The sequence below is a fragment of the Exophiala bonariae genome (assembly GCF_035927105.1).
Source record: "Exophiala bonariae strain CCFEE 5792 chromosome Unknown scaffold_4, whole genome shotgun sequence".
NCBI classification, from domain to species: Eukaryota; Fungi; Ascomycota; class Eurotiomycetes; order Chaetothyriales; family Herpotrichiellaceae; genus Exophiala; species Exophiala bonariae.
Genome location: NW_027042479.1, coordinates 394,213 through 412,816, shown reverse-complemented (window position 1 = coordinate 412,816; position 18,604 = coordinate 394,213). Strand labels below are relative to the sequence as shown.

At 49.7% G+C, this 18,604-nt stretch overlaps 8 protein-coding genes across 8 annotated transcripts; 3 read left to right on the top strand and 5 right to left on the bottom strand.

Moving 5' to 3' along the window:
• Positions 1-486: 486 nt before the first annotated feature.
• On the bottom strand, positions 487-1,640 carry LTR84_009705 (uncharacterized protein; the record flags this gene model as incomplete). Its single annotated transcript, XM_064853244.1, has 2 exons — positions 487-1,512; positions 1,566-1,640. The coding sequence occupies 2 exons, from the start codon at positions 1,638-1,640 to the stop codon at positions 487-489; spliced, it is 1,101 nt and encodes a 366-aa protein (XP_064709643.1).
• Positions 1,641-3,359: 1,719 nt separating this feature from the next.
• On the top strand, positions 3,360-4,736 carry LTR84_009704 (uncharacterized protein; the record flags this gene model as incomplete). Its single annotated transcript, XM_064853243.1, has 1 exon — positions 3,360-4,736. The coding sequence occupies one exon, from the start codon at positions 3,360-3,362 to the stop codon at positions 4,734-4,736; it is 1,377 nt and encodes a 458-aa protein (XP_064709642.1).
• Positions 4,737-6,147: 1,411 nt separating this feature from the next.
• LTR84_009703 (uncharacterized protein) lies at positions 6,148-6,998 on the top strand (the record flags this gene model as incomplete). The annotated part of the gene is made up of 2 exons (XM_064853242.1): positions 6,148-6,787; positions 6,841-6,998. The coding sequence occupies 2 exons, from the start codon at positions 6,148-6,150 to the stop codon at positions 6,996-6,998; spliced, it is 798 nt and encodes a 265-aa protein (XP_064709641.1).
• A 1,418-nt stretch (positions 6,999-8,416) lies between these two features.
• On the bottom strand, positions 8,417-9,057 carry LTR84_009702 (uncharacterized protein; the record flags this gene model as incomplete). Its single annotated transcript, XM_064853241.1, has 2 exons — positions 8,417-8,953; positions 9,055-9,057. The coding sequence occupies 2 exons, from the start codon at positions 9,055-9,057 to the stop codon at positions 8,417-8,419; spliced, it is 540 nt and encodes a 179-aa protein (XP_064709640.1).
• Positions 9,058-9,972: 915 nt separating this feature from the next.
• Positions 9,973-11,373, bottom strand: LTR84_009701 (uncharacterized protein; the record flags this gene model as incomplete). The annotated part of the gene is made up of 1 exon (XM_064853240.1): positions 9,973-11,373. One exon carries the CDS (start codon positions 11,371-11,373, stop codon positions 9,973-9,975), a length of 1,401 nt encoding a protein of 466 aa, XP_064709639.1.
• A 546-nt stretch (positions 11,374-11,919) lies between these two features.
• LTR84_009700 (uncharacterized protein) lies at positions 11,920-13,201 on the top strand (the record flags this gene model as incomplete). The annotated part of the gene is made up of 4 exons (XM_064853239.1): positions 11,920-11,922; positions 11,975-12,033; positions 12,216-12,411; positions 12,602-13,201. 4 exons carry the CDS (start codon positions 11,920-11,922, stop codon positions 13,199-13,201), a joined length of 858 nt encoding a protein of 285 aa, XP_064709638.1.
• Positions 13,202-13,588: 387 nt separating this feature from the next.
• On the bottom strand, positions 13,589-15,575 carry ESA1 (Histone acetyltransferase; the record flags this gene model as incomplete). Its single annotated transcript, XM_064853238.1, has 5 exons — positions 13,589-15,066; positions 15,140-15,174; positions 15,231-15,295; positions 15,387-15,414; positions 15,490-15,575. The coding sequence occupies 5 exons, from the start codon at positions 15,573-15,575 to the stop codon at positions 13,589-13,591; spliced, it is 1,692 nt and encodes a 563-aa protein (XP_064709637.1).
• A 526-nt stretch (positions 15,576-16,101) lies between these two features.
• Positions 16,102-18,393, bottom strand: LTR84_009698 (uncharacterized protein; the record flags this gene model as incomplete). The annotated part of the gene is made up of 4 exons (XM_064853237.1): positions 16,102-16,905; positions 16,976-17,118; positions 17,167-17,871; positions 17,925-18,393. 4 exons carry the CDS (start codon positions 18,391-18,393, stop codon positions 16,102-16,104), a joined length of 2,121 nt encoding a protein of 706 aa, XP_064709636.1.
• Between the last annotated feature and the right edge of the window lie 211 nt (positions 18,394-18,604).

Below are 18,604 nucleotides of genomic sequence, written 5' to 3'. Positions count from 1 at the left end.
ATGTACACAAGCTAGAGACTCAAGCTTATCCGTATGCCGGCAAGGTCCAAGCTACTGGCGCCTAACTTGTCGGCACCACTACGGAGTTCAGGGGTAGAATTAGGCCCTGATGATCTGCCACCATAGCTGGACACTCACCTCACTCCGGGCTTCGCAGCTCATGAAATGACTGTTGATGCGGGATGCTTGAGACTTGAGCCTTGCGACTACTTTAACTTCTTCAACAAAAGTCAACTATTAGGATGATCGGGCATACAACTGAACACTATCTGCGTAGGTACTTGGCAGGTCCTCCCGCCAGATTACCTAAACATGGCTTGAGTTGCGTGGCGCTTTTGCCAATTGATTCATGCAAAACATGCCCCAGAAGATGCAATACGAAATAGAACGAAGACGCCGTACTGCTTTGACAGCGCCACGGTCCCGCACTTTCGCATGAAGAATCTTGGTCTGCTTCTGCATCATTCTATCACCATAGAATACCTCTCAATCACGCGTTCCAAACGCTTTGTCATAATCTGTCAAAGTGAATCGATACTTAACCTTGTTGTCCGCCACGCGAGTGACTGCCTCTTTACAGCTTGCCTCCGAGATCGATAATGTTTCCACCATCGGAAATAGCTGCTTATCCGCTGCAAGTTTCAACATCTCCAAGCATTCTGGTCGGTTGCCGATGTGGCTGGCTCCAATGGAGCTTCCATTGCTCATAAACATTTGTGACTTGATGGGAGGCAGTGCCTCGTCAGGTAAGCCCACTTGGTGGAAAGTGGTATTAACCTTGCCCAGCGACAAATACTTGGTAAGGTCAAACTCATGTGTCATGTCTGCACTGTTGAGAATAAAATCAAATGTGAAGGCCAACGGCTTCTCCCAACCATCCTCTGTGCTAAGAACGAAATGCTTGGCACCCAACTTGAGAGCATCATCCTTTTTGCTGGGGGAATGCGAAATGACAGTGACCTCCGCACCGAGGGCGTTTGCCCACATCACAGCGAAATGACCCAGCCCACCCATGCCCACAATGGCCACCTTCTGACCCTTCCCAACGCCCGCTCGTTTCAATGGGGACCACACCGTCAAGCCAGCACAGAGCATTGGCGCCGCCAAGTGGGAGGGAATGGCATCTGGGATAGGGAAAACGAAATATTCATGGGCTCGAATGTGAGATGAATACCCGCCCTGTGAAATGGTCTCGTCGGGATCGACCTCCTTGGGGTAGGGTGCTCCGTATGTGTCGACCATGTGTGGACAATAGTTTTCATTGTCGCTCTTACACTGTGGACATTTCAAGCAGGCCCAAACCTGAGCACCAACACCTACTCGGTCTCCGACCTTGACCTCCTTGACCGCAGGGCCGACTTTGACAGCTTTCCCGACGACTTCATGACCAACACAGATAGGCATTGGTGCCTCACCCCAGCCTCCATTGATGGTGTGAACATCAGAACCACAAACGCCACAGCATTCGATTTTGATGTCAATGTCGTTGTCCCCGAATTTCTTGGGTTTGAACTAGTCACTCTCAGTAAGTGTATTGGAAACAACCCTAGAAAGGGGGAACAGACCTCTTGCTTCTTGAACTCGGTCCATTTCTTTTGATCTTGGATCATGAACCCTTCAAAGCTGTCTGGATATCCCATCTTTAATGTGTCTGGTCTTTTTTTTATCTTCAGATGATAGAATGTGAGTATGAATATTTGGGGGGAATGAAGTAGAAGAAAGGTCACACTTCCCTATATGATCATTGATTACACCGAGCGCAAACGATTCGCCTCCCACAAAATCAGACCGAATCAGCAGTCGTGACGATGTCGAGCAGAATTCTGCGACGTCCGTTCATCATGACGTATCTTCTTTCGGTGGAGCTGCTAGGTATTGATGACACCCCAACATATGGAATGACCTCAGGTCCATTACGTTGTTGCAAACATATCAATTCCGATCATAACATACTCTCAACACTTTGTCACACTGAGCTTTCACTCCTGTCCTGGTCCAATTGTGGAACGGTGAAGTCTTACCAAAGCGAGACAAGTTCAATCTCCAATACTCTGCCACCAACGTACCTTGTAAACAGCATTCTAGTCATCATGTCACTGAGGCGATGGATCCGCGAATCAACTTTGCATGGTGATTAGTCCCAAACAAGACTAGTCCTGCGATGTGTTGCATAAGAAGCCTACTAGCATTCATATCCTCAGACTCGCTTATCTTTGATATCTTCATGTTGATCAAAATCTCAGACCTGGCAGCATGCCGGACCTGACTTCCTCGACTCACATTTGACAAGCACATCGTCACCATGACGTAATCCCATATGTTTCTGGTTTCTCGAAAAAGGCACGAAAGGTGCAACAGATGCGACCACCCCAAGATACTGACAATCTCCACACTTCCGTGTGGTCGGGGTTCTGCCGCTTGGTTCCAAATGCATTTGTACCTATTCGCTGGAATTTCATCCTTCAGACATAATGCACTAGTAGCCCCCACCGCCGGCAAAACAGCGCTTAACTATTCCAGTTTAAGAGGTCATAGCAACATCGAGGGAAGCTGGGAATCATATCTACGTCTTTAAACGAGTAGGGGAAGAGCGAGTCATGTCTTTTCTCAGCCCACCATTCGCTGACTTTTCGGTCTACATATCGTCTTCCGGGATAATGTATTTCCCCATCCATGGTGAGAAAAAGGACAACCTCTAGTGTGAGAAAAGTCAAGAACTTGGTCCGTCTGAGGAATTAGTAAGATTGGAACTTTTCACCTTTAGGCCTCAAAAACAGTAAAGCAATTGAGTGGTGCTCCCTGTATACACACAATTCATGTACAACCCCTGATGCGGAAGTAGAAATTGTTCCGACAACCCTCGAGATACCTGGATCCATTGAGCTCCAAAAAGGCGGACAAAAACTTCCGCCCACTGGGAATCCCTCTGCCCAGGACCTGACTGGGAAGGGGGGTTTTTCAACGGACACAATACAGCTGACCGTTGGGCGGTTTGAGTTGTCGAGCCCTGGCACCGATCCATTGCCCCATCTCCTTCCACGGTGCCAGGTTGAACTCGACGACTCATCGCTGTGTTGTGAGGACTGTTCCGCAAGTTTGAATATATGTGCATACTGAAAATTTGTAGTGAATGTTAAGGAAGGAAGGTTGCCTCTTGGGTGCCTGGAGCACAGTGAATGTCGCGACGAGGCTTTACTCATTAACCAGGCTTGGCATAAGGCTGTGAGTCGCGGGGAAATCATTGGGCACCGGTCGCGGAGCCTTCCGAGGAGTGTTGAGCTTAACCGCCAAGCCCAGCCCTGCCTCACCGCGCAATTTCGAATTTCTTCTTCAGATATTCCGTGAACTTTTTCTCTCCGATGTCTTCACAGACGGTCGCTGTATCAGCGCCGGGTAAGGTCCTATTTGCTGGAGGATTTCTCGTTCTCGACCGGAAGCATACTGGTCTTGTTTTTGGGCTAGATGCTCGAATCCATGTCCACGTTGACTCCTGGCTTCAACACCCGTCTGCGCTGAAGGGAGCACATATCCAAGTCAGGTCGCCGCAATTCAACGAGGCCCAATGGCTTTACAGTCTTTCAGATGCAGTCGGTGACCATGTCGCCGTCAATGTTGCTCAGGTACTCGACCAGGACGGTTTCACCAGTGGGTCGAATAAATTTGTGGAGACCACACTTCGATATGTCCTGAGTTATCTGTCACATGTCACGAAAGATATCTATCAGAGCCTCAGTATCACGATTCTAGCGGATGATGACTACTACTCGCAATCTGCTGGCTCATCTCAACCACAAGAGGCCAAGTCGGATTTTACCAACTTCGGAGTCAAGCTGACCGAGGCGCACAAGACTGGACTCGGCTCTTCAGCAGCTTTGGTCACAGCACTGGTAGCCTCATTGCTGGGATTTTACAGTGATGGTGATGTTGAAGAAACTCGACAACTTCAGCGGACTCACAATCTCGCCCAAGCAGCCCACTGTGCTGCTCAAGGCAAGGTTGGATCCGGATTCGACGTGGCTGCCGCGGTCTACGGATCGTGCCTCTATCGACGTTTCAGTCCTGCGGTACTGGAAAGTATCGGGGAGCCAACGAGTGTCGGGTTTTCTACTCGGCTTCGTGTCTGTATAGATCATCTGGATCTGGAGAACTCGTGGGACCAAGAAGTGGTGCGCCAGGCAGTGCAAGTACCTAACAGCCTTCTCTTGGTAATGTGCGATGTGGACTGTGGTTCGGAAACTCCTGGTATGGTTCGCAAAGTCCTCCAATGGAGGAAAGAGCAATCCGAGGAATCCAACTTGCTTTGGAATGCTCTACAACGAGGGCAAGAAGAGTTGTGTCAGCAGCTTAGACGACTGGCCGAGAAAGAAGGAATTTTATTCGATGGCTACCAGGAACTGGCCGATACTATCTCCACAATACGCAGCCTCGTACGAGAAATGTCGGTGGCATCCACGGTGCCCATCGAGCCGCCCGTCATCACGGAACTGCTGGATTTCTGCACCAGTTTGCCGGGAGTTGTGGGTGGTGTCGCGCCAGGAGCTGGAGGCTACGATGCGGTGGCGCTATTGGTAAAGAATGATGTGGAAGTGGTGCATGACCTGCAATCTAGACTGGAGGGTTGGAAGAGTAAGGATACCAGTGGGACCACCATTGGGAAGGTGCGATTACTGGGAGTCAAGCAGGAGAAACAAGGCGTAAGGGCAGAGAGTAGTGTCAGATATAGTGGTTGGCTTTGAGGATGTCGGGGTAGCATGATCCATGAAGTGAATGAGCGATATGTCCGCACGTGCCATTCAAGATGTCTAGACCACGCGTCCGGGTCGAGCTGAAAACTCTCTGTGGTGCAAGGGGCTATGCCAACCGAGGCATTTAATCCCAGAACCAGTCTCGATGTTCCTCAAGAAGTTGGCCGTGGTACTCGTCGAGACACAGGCAAACGATTTTCATTCTTATCCTCGAATATGGGACTACTTGTGCCCAGAGACATTGATGGTCACTCTGTAAAAGCATTGAACACGCTTGACCCAGTATTGATTGGCAGTGTCATGTCACGGCATGTCAAAAGAGAAGGCCCGTCCACTGACTTTCGGGAGTTATTTATCACTCACACTCCCAGCAGTGTGAACGGAGTTTACCTCGGTCGTTCACTAACCCAACAAAGGCAAGGCTTGACCCTTATTTACCAGCTAGGGCTCACCATTGCTCGTATCATTATGCCATGCGAGGCCATGATGGATGCCACGGGTCCAAGGTCTTGACTCTTGACCTTTGCTTGGGCCAAGGGCCCTCGGGCCCCTGGGGCGGTCCCCACCTCCCCAGAAAATTCGACTTTAGGTGCTCAGCTGGTCGAGTTTGGACCTTGGTTAGGTATACCGTATCGGTACTCTGTACTCTGTCCTCTTCGTAGTAGGTCGAAGTTAGTGGTCCTTTCCCGATCCATCTCCACTATCCATGCCTATGCCTTCCAGATCTATCCAGTTCACTAGGAAGGTAGGTATTCACGGCCAGCACCAGCACCAGCACCACCGTCCTTGCGGGTTATCTTGTCTCTATTTGCCACTACTTACGAGGTACTCTCCCAGTAGTGGCTCCTCGCTTCCATTCATTATTGGGTCTTTTTCACACGGACAGTATTTACTCTTGCCCAGTTCCCACTATCATACGAATGATCATTTCTACTACTTCGTCCTCTTTTGAGTATATTGATTGAAACGTCAAAAAGATTCACTCACTCCGTATTCAATTCTGTTTGTCTCAGGATCCCTTCGGAAACCAGTACCGTCATCAAGGTGTCCTCCAGTTCCAACTTCAAGGTTGCTTTGCCCAGGTCAACTTCCGCTACGGTGACAAGTTCCAACTTAGCCGGATCAGATTCAGACTTCGCCTGCAACACTCTCCCGTTGCATCCTGACCCTGCAAACTCACCCGCACTGATTACCCGCACCTGCACCTGCACTTGCACCTGCACCTGCATTGGACCAACTTTGGTCTTGCTCCAACATCTTTCCACTCTCTACATACCACACCTCTCATCTCATCTCATCTCGCATCATCGGAGCATCGCCAACGTCGCTCGTCGTTCCGTCACTCGTTCTATCATCTAGATCGCTGTTGTGATAACGTCGATTTATTTATCGGACGTCCGCCATGAGTCCTACCACCGACCTAACTACCGGTCCGTCAGAACCTGTCTCAGACTCTCGCTCTGCCGCGCAAGACATTCCACAACAACCTGCCATACAGGACGACCTTCCCTCATCAACACCAGTCGAGATGTCAAGCCTTCCTACAAAATCTCCTCTCTCAGACCCAACTGATTCCACTTCCCCTCCACCTGTAACCAAGACCACCTCGGCAGATTCGGCACATCGGCTTGGTCCTCAACGAGTTGATACCAGAACCGCCATCGATCAATCTTTAAGTCCTGTCGATGCTCCTCCTATTCCCGATGGTCCGACGGTGACAAGAACAATTTCCACGGCTATCGGCCCTTCCTCAGATTCTCCTGTCGTGCCCGCAAAGGACAGTGAAACGAGTGGACCCGTCTTGCAGGTGACCTTGCTCCTCACCTCAGGAGCTAGACATCCTTTCAAACTGGACAGCAAGTATCTGAACAAGAGAAATGTCGAGGTTCCTGGTGGCGACCCTTTCAGTCTGAGCGTCTACAAGTTGAAGGAACTCATTCTCCGAGAGTGGCGGGATGAGTGGGAGACCAAACCAAGCAGTCCCAATTACATCCGGTTGATCAGTTTTGGAAAGCTTCTTGAGGATAAGGCCTCATTAAAAGGTATTGATTGATTACACCCTCAGATCCATTTACAAGCTAACGAATAATTCCAGACTACAAATTTAGCCCAGAATCACCCAATGTGCTACACATGACCATCAAACCTCAAGATTTTGTGGAGGACGATGACGCCAAAGGTGGTAAATCCAGTCTCTCGAATACTCGTGAGGCAGAAAGTCGAAGTCCCGGATGTCGTTGTGTCATCATGTGATTCGTCTTGGAAAGTCGTTTTCGAGAGTAGCCATGTGATTCAGTTGTGCAGAACTGAGGAACATGTCGGGAGTTGTGGGTGCTTCCTTGTCCGCGCGATATGCTTTTTTACCGAGCCAGACATGGCTTGATAAACGACACCAAATCCGTGTCACTGTTTGAGGCGTGGCGTTTGGTGTGATCTGAGATAAACTTTGGGCTATGTCTTTTCGAGTTTGTCCTCGGCTTGCTTTACAACACTGGAATGGCGTTTATGATAAAAAGGGTAGGCACCTTTGGTTGCCATTTGTCCATGTCTCCTGGGCTCCCCCTCAACTCACTTTCGAGAGTTGGTGGGATTGGGTGAGGATTCGGCCATGGAGAGGTTGTGTGTACAGCTTTTCGAGGTACCGTTTTGTGGTGGTGCTACGCTTGGCGACAGAAAGTCCGGCCATGGCCTGTGAGCAATCTGGAGCTGTTCGATCGCACTAGGTGGTGGCGCTAATCAATTGTGAGTGTACGTGTTGACTTGCACTGGGCAGGTGCCGATATTCTGGCACTGAGTCGAACACAGGGAGCGAGCATTTACATATTGCTGACTGGCTACTACTTCTATTGCTTCTACTTGAAACGGGTATATAGGCTTTCTACAAGGACATGAATTATGGATTCTACGGTTTGCTCTTTTGTCCTTGATTCATTCCAGGGAAATTAGAGCGCGGTATCATGTAAGTGTCTCGTGTTTGAAAATCCACCAGGACCCTGACTAGATACACATTGAACCGTAAATGGGCCGGGGTACTTCTGGCAGCAATGCAAACTGCACTGTTGCTGGTTGCCACGAACTCGCCAAAGGTACCATGGATTCAGCCCCTCGGCCCTTCCTCGGCACTTCGATACTGTAAAGCGTCGACGACAAGCAAAGGAATGGCAGAGCAGAGCAATTCACCTTACGAAACTGATGCAGGAGAAGGAGGGTTGAGCGTCGTGAGCTATTTATTCAAATTGTAAGATATGCAGCTCGACTTTGCTTCACGTCAGGTCGAGGGGATTGGACCATGGCCATGGGACGCGGATGTTATTTTTCGGCGTGGGTGATGATACATGTTTTCTATCAAGTTCCTTGCGTGACCGTGTGGCTATGTATGTATGCAGTGCGAGCACCAGGGCTCGTCCTGGGATGACCTATGTCAGATAGATATCCGCGCAGTCCAGGGTTCTGAAGGTCGTGCTCTCACGTCGAATTCGGTAGATTCAAGCCGCTGTTATCAAGACGTTTGAGGCCGGCAGAGAGAGAGCGAGAGAGATCCTGACCCGACGCCATGCAACACATAGGTCTTGCTCCCTGCCAGACCGCGTAAGGTCTCGCCTCAAACATATGCCCCTTCCTCTCCTGCCACCCGCACATTGATACTCAAGCTCCACCAGCCTCTAGCTGCATTACCACTTGCCCATTCCAACCTTGCGCTCCATCTCATCCGTCCAACCAACACCCTGGCCATCACCGCCACTATTCAACCCGAGATTCAAACCATCCTGCCCGGCATAGACATCTTCCCAGCTCAACGAGTTGTCCCTGCCCGACAGGATATCCTCATGAACCCTCGCAGGCATGCCGAGCACCGAGGGCCGAAACGAATCGCTGGTCCGCACCATATGCAACTCCATGCCGCGACGCAGCGGTTCCGCGAGCCCGAAGTTCCGGCGCAGTAGGTTCATCTGTGTGCGTTCCTGTGTGGCCGTCCAGTTCTGCAGCCGGGTTTCCAGGGGATGCGAGGATGTGATGGTCGATGTTGATGTGTTGGACGAGAGGGTGGGTTGGAGAGACAGTCGCAGTGTGTCGGGGAGACCTGGGGCTGAGGGTGCGCCGCGGTCGAGTGTGTCTCGTTTGTTGCTGCTGTTGGTCGAGGAGAGTTTGCTGGCTGCGGTGTTGGTCGTGCTTGTTGGGTGCGACGCTGCGGGTGCGAGGCGGAGAGACTGGGTTTTGTGGAACGTGGTTAGTTGGGGCGGTTCGCTTATAGCTTCATAGATAGGGCTTCAAGGCAAGAGAAAGGTCTGGAATGGGCTAAAGTACATACCATGGTGGATGAGCGTGATCGGGTTGATTCTGTGGCTGATCTGGAAATGGGTTGTTGTTTCCACGCCGACTTGTGTTTATGAATCTAGCCGTTCAGGTTCAGCGGGAGGGAAGACGAAATATCTGTTTCCTTGATTTCGAAACACACTAGATAATTAGAGGCAGTGAGAGATGAGTGAGTTTGTGAAGATGAGGAGTACATTGAATTGCCTGAAGCAGGCACGAGTTGTCGTCGTGTTTCTCGCGCAAAGGTGTCGGTGATTGACCGTAGAGATATATAGGGTGCAGTAATTCATCGCTCAGAGCAATCTCTATCACGTGACCATAGAAATCTCAATCAAGATGTAGTGGTTACCAACCTGAAGAACGTATCTATCGACCCGTCGGCCTCTTCTCGGACTATCTAAGCCATCTGGAATAGCAGCCCCTTCAATAATGCATAGTTGACGTGACAGCACGAATTGATGTCCCTATGTACCTCTATGGCATCCCGGCTCATGGAGTCCACCCCACCCACGGACGCCTCACTTGCCATGTTCCAACCCTATATCATGGTTTTTGAGGTGATTGCGGTCTTTCAACCCTGTGCGCCGCTGTAGGAGGCCTTCCATGTATTGGAGAGAACATTTCTGAAGCATGAGCATGTCTTCAAAATATCCGGTTTGGCAAGGCAGTAGTCGTATCAGCTAGTGACTTTCATGGACAACGGGCTATTAGCCATGGGTGGTCATTGACACGTTCTGCAGCATGTCCGCGACCTTGAGGTATAAGCTGCCTGATCTTATCGAACTCTTTTCAGGCGATGTGATAACAGCATCTTCGCGATGCAGAAGGGACTGCAATTCGAGAGTGCTCAGAACCGAGTCCGTGCACGGTTCTCTCAGTAGAAAACCCCTTTGAAGCTCTTAAGCAACTGGAATCAGCAGCCGAAATACTTCTCTTCTACCCACCTCTTTTCATGATCCTCGACAACATTGGCGGCCACCACTTTGATCTTGGGGAAAACTGTCATCAACCTTTTCAGACCACGTCGCCCTGCCAAACATGTGACAAAGACTATCCTTTTCTCTGCCACGCCATGATCAAGGAGAACCTTGACAGCCATCAGAGCGGCGCCACCACTTGACATTTGTGGATCGAGTAGCATAACCGTTTCATGGTCTGAAAGATCTGGAAACAACTTCAAATAATGTAGTTCTGGCTCTCCTGTTCGGATGTTGGACTGAATAAGGAGACGACCTGTCAAGCAATCTGGAATTGTTCGCTTGAGACCAGTTTCCATACAGCTCCCTCCTCGTAGAATAACAACTGCAGACACCCTGCCAGCTGACTTGAGTCCAGCGTACTTATAGTCCTGAGGTGTTAAAATTTGAGCTGATCGGTAGTTGTGGCAGTCCAGAGCTTTCTCGATCAATAATGCGGTCAATCTGTCGAAGTAGAATGAAAATTCTACCTGACTCGTGATTGGATTTCGCAATATCGTTGAGACTCCTAGTATTTGAGGCTTGTCGCCTAGAATGATGGCATTGTCCGATAGCGAATAGTCCTCAATTTGTTGACCTAACTTCTCCAGCTCCTCGTTATGTTTTGTGGATTTCTCCTTCAACGTTTGCCGTATTTGATTGACGATCATCTGGATCGCCATCTTGTTCTGCATACCTCGAGGCACGATCAGGTCGGCAACTTCCCTCTGAGGTTCAACATAACGCTGGAAGACTGGCTTGACATAGCTAAACCACTGTTTAATAGTACCTTCAATTGTCCTCCCCCGTTCCCGGACATCACGAACAATCCTTCTTGATAAACAGACGTCGGGATCTGCTTCAACAAAGATCTTCATATCTAGCAAGTTGAGAACTCTTGGATCATTCAACGCCAGAATTCCTTCAAGAATAATAACATGCGGGGAATATATTGACAAGGTCTTGTCCAGCCGTTGATGCTGCTCGAACGAGTAGACTGGTATATCTGTCCGCTTTCCTTGCTTCAGTTCAATCAACTTTTCGACCAAAAGATCGAAGTCAATAGATTCAGGGGAATCGAGATCCCATTCGTTCTTATGTGCTAATGCATTTTCTTCTGGGCTCAGAGATTTGTAGAATGAGTCAATCGATAGAATTATGACCCATGGGAGATTTAGCGACTGGACGATTTCAACAGCCAGACTAGTCTTCCCTGAACCACTTGAGCCGGCAATACCGATGATGTTCATATCAGCCCATGGTGGAGAATAGTAAGCTTTTTGAGTCTCGGCAGCATTGGCCGTTCTCTGAGCCAGACTAACAGTTGAGAGCTTACGAAGATCAGCATCGCTCGACATGTTGAACAGCTGAGATCAAGGAGCAGATCAATAATCTAAGGTGCCCAAAGGTAGGAAGCTATCGTAACACGGCTGGAGATCTTCGTGACATGAGATTCGAATCGAGAGGTTAGATCGAAATTGAGCACGAAGTGACCAGGAAGATGTGCCTTTTTGCCTCCAATGATGCTAAGATATGATAGATGTCGCTGAGACAAGAATGCAAGATATTTATTACTACTTGGGTGTTTCAACTTCTGTAAATATGTCTGATTTCAATGACTTCGAGGTATGTCGAAACGCAAAACCGGTGCTTTACAGTAGTTGCGCCAGCAACATGTATATCTTGCCGTAGTTCCCCACGGTACGATTTTGACTGACCTCCAACTTCAAACTTCACCTTGTTCCTGCAAACCGTTCTCTCGTACTTGTCACATCAACCATCCTCATCCTTCAACCACTGCGGTTAACTCTTCATAATCTTGAAGCATCTGCCCTTAGATGGAGTAGTGTCAGTCTTGTATGCTGTTCGGGCAGCCTCTTATATTACCCTGAAAATCTGTCATCATGGTTTGTGTTATCCCACAGCTTTTCGAGGTTCTTCCGCTAACTCTTGGTCAAGGCTGCTGCTACTCTCAGTCCCTTCGAGCGCAGGGTCGCCGACACACACATATCCAAGACGTATGTCTCTCTCTGTTATCATCTCTACTCATCAGCATGATGTACCTTTGACAAAATGGGAATCTCTCTGAACACAACTTGTGGAGGACAAATTTATTTTGCTTTCTGAAAAAACACTGAACTACACCCTCGCACAGCCACAATACCCTACGACGGCTTTTGCTGACTATGTACTTCTATAGTGATGTGAACAACCTTATCATGGACTATCTGATCACTGAAGGCTATCCATCGGCTGCCCAAAAATTTGCTGCTGAAGCGAATATTCAACCGAAATCAGACTTCTCTGATATCCAAGAACGTGTACAGATTCGGGAATCTATACATCGAGGGGATCTTCAGGTTGCCATCGAACTTATAAATGAATTGAATCCAGATGTGAGTCTTGCAAATCCTTCTTTCAACCGACCCTTCCTTGTTATGATTAGATTAGTTTCATGCACCACTCATAGCCTTCGGGCAAAGATGAGAGCAAAAACACCTTCAGTCCTCAGTATGAATCACAAGTCATTCTTCTCGTTGTCGTTCAGAACCTACCTACTTTTCTTGCGCTGACCAGACGATGTAGCTGCTGGACACGGATAAGAAGCTTCACTTTTCTCTTTTACGCCTTCAACTAGTGGAACTCATTCGTCAAAGCTTCACCTCTTCAGACTCCGCTCTTGTAGGTGAAGCCATAGAATTTGCCCAAAATAACTTAGCACCATACGCTCCGCTAGATGCCCAGTTTAAAAATGACCTCGAAAGAGCTATGGCATTGTTGATAGTGCCCAAGGAATCTTGGAATCAAGCTAGTTCCTCAAGGTCGACGGGATCTGCTACATCACAGGTTCAAAACGACTTTGGGGCACTTGCCGAGCTCGTTGATCCCTCTCTTCGCCGAAAGGTAGCTAAAGATGTCAATGAAGCAATTTTACAATCTCAAGATGAGAGGAGGGAAGCCAATATCCGCTACCTCGTTCGGGCACGTGCATGGGCCGAGCAATTAGCACGAGACAAGAAAATCGATCTCCCCGAGAATATGTCCTTAGGCCTCGATGGCGACGAGCGGACATCGCCCTCTGGCAATGGTCACAATGGCGACACCGAGATGACGGGGAACAATGGTGAAGATGCCACCCGCTCCGGTGACGCCGAGCTTGCAAGATATACGAACATTCCATCGTGACCACAAGATGTGGACTCACCACATGGGCAATGACTCTGCCCGTATGAAATGAAATTTAGCGATGGCGTCGGGGATCGTGCTGATTTTTATCCTTTGATTTTTGCATGGATGCAATATGTCCCGGGTCGAACCTCTGATTTATGGAGAGGGTAACCTTGGCTCAGGAAGTGCTAGAGTTATATCGTGAGCAGATTCCCGCACAAGGGATGATGAAGAGCGTATCAACGCCGAGACGCCTCGCTATAGGACAATCAAACAATGGCCATCCGTGCCAGCCTGAAATCCATGACCCATGCTCGCACCTAGTTTTCCTCTCTGTCCTTTCCCTGTTCAAGTCATCAATGCATGTTATAAACGTCCCAGCGATCACCCATCTACCAGCGGCACCTACCAGTTCCACGTACGACTACTCGCGGTGAAAACGGGTGGCTTCCAATTCAAACGACTGGGATCAATCCTCCTTGCGCCCTTGATCTTCTCCTTGGCGAGTCGCTTGACCTGCCACTCGAGCAACTCATCCCTGACCACAATAATCCACGCGCCCTTGTGATAGCGCAGTAACCTCAACACCTCGAGCTGCTCATGCACATCCTTCTCGCTCATGGCGGTCAGACTCGCAATCTCAGCAATACTGGTCGAAAACTGCGCGGAGGGACCCGAATTCGCACCAGAAGAGAACGCCAACGACGCGTGTGGATGCAGATGTTCGGACGACGGGGTGTGGCTCGCAGAACCCGGCGCAGGCAGGCGGCTCGGGTCCGACAGCAATTCAATGAGGATCTCCTTCCAGAACTGGCGGTAGCTGAGCAGACCGAGATCGGAGAGCGGCTTCTCCGGCGAGCCGAGCTTGCCTTCGCGCTTGCTGAGCTCGTAGGAGAAGGCGATGAGCAGGCGACCCAGTCCCTGCCGCTGATACTGCGGCAGCGTCATGATGCACGCAAGGTTGTAGCCCTCGGCCGACTCCTTCTCCTTGCTGAAGTACCCGACCAGGTGGCAGCCGTGCTCGTCGCGCGTCACCATGCAGTAGAACAGGAAGGGGTCGACGTCGTAGTACAGGGTTTTGTGGTCGAGGAACAGCTTGGAGAGGAGACATAGGTTGCGGCACCACGTGCGCTGCCGCCGTCCGTCCACCTCGAAGAAGCTGATGAAGTCGTCGCGGTAGATTTCGTTGCCTGGGGGGTGGCGCAGCTCGCATTTCGACCGGTGTCGTTCGTATGATTTCTTGCTGCCGAAGTACGACAGGCAGAACTCGTCGATGTACACCATGTCCAGATCCGCGAATTCTTGTGGGTAGGGTGAGAAGTACCAGGGTTCGACGATGTGTTTGCCCATTTGGATTTTTTCGAGATTGCGCACCAGGTGCAGTTGAGCGTGATTCTGCACCATGCTGCCACCAGTACGTAGCTTCTCGATCTCTTCTTCTGGTTCCATGATCGGGGCGACCTTTTCTTCCGTTTTCGTCAGCATGTCCGTCATCTCCACGTCTTGCTGTGTTCCACCGGCGGCACTGAGATTGCTATCATCTTGGCTGAGCGCGGGCAGAGGCGTGCCGGCCTGCGTGGTGAAAAGGCTTGCATCGCCATCTGGGGCGATAGCATCGTCTTGGTTCTCTTTTCCGCCTGCTTTCGATGGTTGGGGTCGTTTCCTGTCATTGCCCGCTTTGGAGTTGAGGAGATCCGGGGTTGCAGAGCCAGGTCTGGAGTCTGCGCGAGGTCTTGGGACTTTTGTAGTTGTGATACTCTTGGAGGTGGCAGCTTTGGACGGCGGTGCCTTGCTCGTCACTGTCGTTTTCTTCTTCTCTGGCTTCTCCGGCGCGGGCCATTCCACCTCTTGACTTAAGTCGATACGGTCCGCCGAGACCCATTCTATATCTCAAGGTTAGCGGCATTGTCCTGATATGATATGTAATAGATCGGTTATAATCGTGGGTTCACATACCATCAAGACGCTTGTTGAACTCGACATAATGCACACTGTAGGCTGCGAGTTAGTCGATCAACCATATGCAGCCGGGATAATTGACACATACTAGAACGTCAAAGCACCGATCTTTTGCTTGATTGATAAGATTTCTGCTTTTCTTGGTTCACCATTCTGTTCATTTCTCAGGTCAGTGTTCTGCTCGGCCCAAATTTCCAAATCACGTGATTGGGATAGAAAGTTGAGGACTGTTTTTGAGACAAACCTTTTCAACATATGCCTTGACGCCAATCCTGAGAAACAATTCTTGCGTCAGTAGATTTCCTCGAAAATAGGTATCTGTAAGGGATGTATAAAAGGAAACTTACTGCAATTGTGCAAGCGTGGCGAAACCTTTAATGACCGGCTCCGGCGTGCCTGTCGCGTCGGCAGCGTGGTCGCCTCCGCCGACCATAATACGACTGATGTTGACAGGAGTGTTCTATGAAGCAGTGCGACAAGGAACCCTGATGGAATTGAATTATCAAGATGAATTGATGAAGTTGTTGATGAAAATCGGTTGACGTCGCTTACGGATTTCGCTTATGGTGGTGGGTAGGAATTTAGGTATGAATTTAGGCGCTGGAGCTGCGAATCCGGGTGGCGCGTAGGCTAGAAAAATAGGTGAGGTTGGACGGTCATTACTACCACTGCTGCCTAACGAGAGTGACGTTCAGCCGTCAAAATCTCTGCTCTCTCCAACTCAATATTCCCCAAAGAAGCATCTGTGCTTGCTGCCCTTTCCCAATCCTGCAAATTACCTATAATCCACCACTCTGAGGATGTGATGGAGAGCGTGAAGGATTGTATATACTCATTGCTCTCAGAACCAAAGACTGTTTGACGCCACCGATATTGTACGCCGTATACCATTTATGGAAAGGTAAAGGTCAGGACAAAGCTATCCACAATCGCTCATGTTTGCATTCAACAGGGACAGATCATTCTCCCGTAGGCATACTCTCGACCTGATCAACTAGACTCCTCCAGTTGCTAGCTTGCAATTCGGCGTATTTGACTCGCTCTTGACTCCAATCCTGATGCAAACGGCTGATAGCGTAAATTGATCCTTGGAAGGTAAGGATTTCATCCCTGACACACTCTTTGATGAACACTCCTCGGGCGTGTTGTTGAACAATACTCTCTTTGTCGGACATTATGCTGCTCTCTACCTTCTCCAACTCTCCAGGCTTGATTTGTGCTGGTGGTTTTTGTCGCAGTTGCTGTAACTTGTTCTCGGAAGCCTCGATGCGCCTTTCCAACTGGGGAATGTTGTCGCGAGCGTACCGGTCTCGTCGATCAAACATATCTCTCATCGAAACGAGACTATCGCGAATTGATTTCATGTCCTCGAGAGCACCAGTGTCCCAGGCTCTCGCCTCATCCTCAAGTAGAGATTGGGTTGTTGACACATGTTTCGCCGTAGATATGATACCCTCATTCAATAGTGGTACATCATTGTTGTCGATGGCATATGTGTCGTGACTGCTTTCTGTGAGGAGACCCAAAGCCTGACTGAGCTTGGCACTGTCAGCTGCAAGACCTTCATTACGTTTGATGAGGCGCTCCAAAAGAACGCATAGATTGATATAAATTTCCGCAGAACGCTTGACGCCAACTCGGACTTGATCGAAGAGATCCGGTAGGCTGGATGGTAGGCTGTCTTCGAGTGTCGGTGGCAGAGCTTTCCCAGTGAATTCCTCTTGGACAGAAATTGTTGCTTGCTTTCGCCATACAGAGAGCTCCTAACGACATATTAGTTCCCTCTCTTTGAATCTTGGGCCTGGACCCGAAACGAAACAATTGGAGACTTACTGTGGGCACAGTCAAGAACATGACCACCAGAGTCTCCTGGCTAAGGATTGGATGCTGTACGAGTTGGTTCGCAAAACGAACAAGTCCCCTTCTTCTCTTCTCAAGAAAGATAGCGGCATCGGCTGCAAGATGAGTCCCATTCACTGTGAGTTGCATGAGTCAGAAGTATGGAGATTAGTGGGAGAACTTACACTGCACTCGTTTGGGAGGTAGCAGAGGTAATCGTCTGAAAGGATAGCGCTTCTGTAGACAATCCAAAAGCCAAACAAAATCACTATATCGTCTCACAACACTGCTTCCTCTTCTGATGGTCTTGACTTCATAGTTGTGATGTTGAAACAGGAACATGCCTTCTTTTTCTGGAAGCATAGACACAATCACGGATTCACCAGTGCCTGTCGGGATGACGAGGCTTTGAGAGGTTGAACCCTGTGACCCATGGCTAGGAAGATTGGGCCCTTGGCCATCACCAGGGTCTCCAAATCCTCCACCAAGTGTTGGTTGCTCTGAGAAGCCACCTGAACTGCCATTGAAGGAATTCCAGCCAGTTGCTGCACCAGACGAGGTATTATCTGGAGAGCTGCTGTCGGGACTTGACCGGTTTCCTTCAGTCGTGAAAGTGCTTGTTGTTCTGACAATACCGTTGGATGCGGTTTTATCCACATCCACCGGGATACCATTCGTGGGCATTTTATTTGCAGCTGGAGAAGGTGGAGGCAGTCTATTATTTGAAGGGCTTGCCCATGGATCAGCAGTTGGATCGCCACCAAATGAATCTTGTCTAGTCTTGTTTGGCTTTGCAGGAGTTGGCTTCGTTCGCTCTGGCGATGGGCCCTTGGGCGGTGGGATGCTGGACTGCAGTCGGTCTATGTATGCAATGCGAGGCTGCGGAAGCTCTGTTGCAGGTTAATTAGAATGGTAAAGAGGAATGGGATGGCGAAATGCTGACTTCGCCTGCGGTCATCAACACTGTCGAGAGTGATGTCTTCTCCTTCCTGACCCAGACCGATAAGAGCGAGGAGCACATTGAACTCGCTCCTGCCCACGCCATTGGCACTTTCCTGGCCACCCGGTATGATGAAATTGAAGATCTTGTGTTGCTCCTGCTCACTTAGACCACTGCTTTCAAGAACGCTTTTGACACCAGCTAGTCCAATACCCACCCCAGTTCTGTCATTCGCCTTGAGCACCGTGTCAAAGGCATCCACATAGCTGTCGGGAACATCGGTGGCAGGAAGCAAGTTCTTGACTAGGTTTTGTCGCGCCGACTTCTTGGGAGTGGGCATAGACCATGGCGATTCGCCAGCATCGTCTGCGAACAAGGAGGAATTGGTGGCAGGGCGGGCGGGTTCATCACCAAACAACGACTTGGAGTTGAGTGGTGCAGTTTCGGTTGGAGAAGAACCGAATAGTGACATATTGAATGGGCGGACGCGCGCCCGAGCTTCCGTGACTGGACTAATGCAAAGTGAAAGAGTCACGAGAGCCAAATGGTCAGGCGGCTTCTTGCGCTGTAGATATGGAAATAGTATACATGTATGAGCACGAGTGGTTGTTCAAAGATGGGGCTGGCAAACAGGATGGAGACGAGATTGTACGGAGTAGGATGCGGTCGCTAGTGGACTTAGA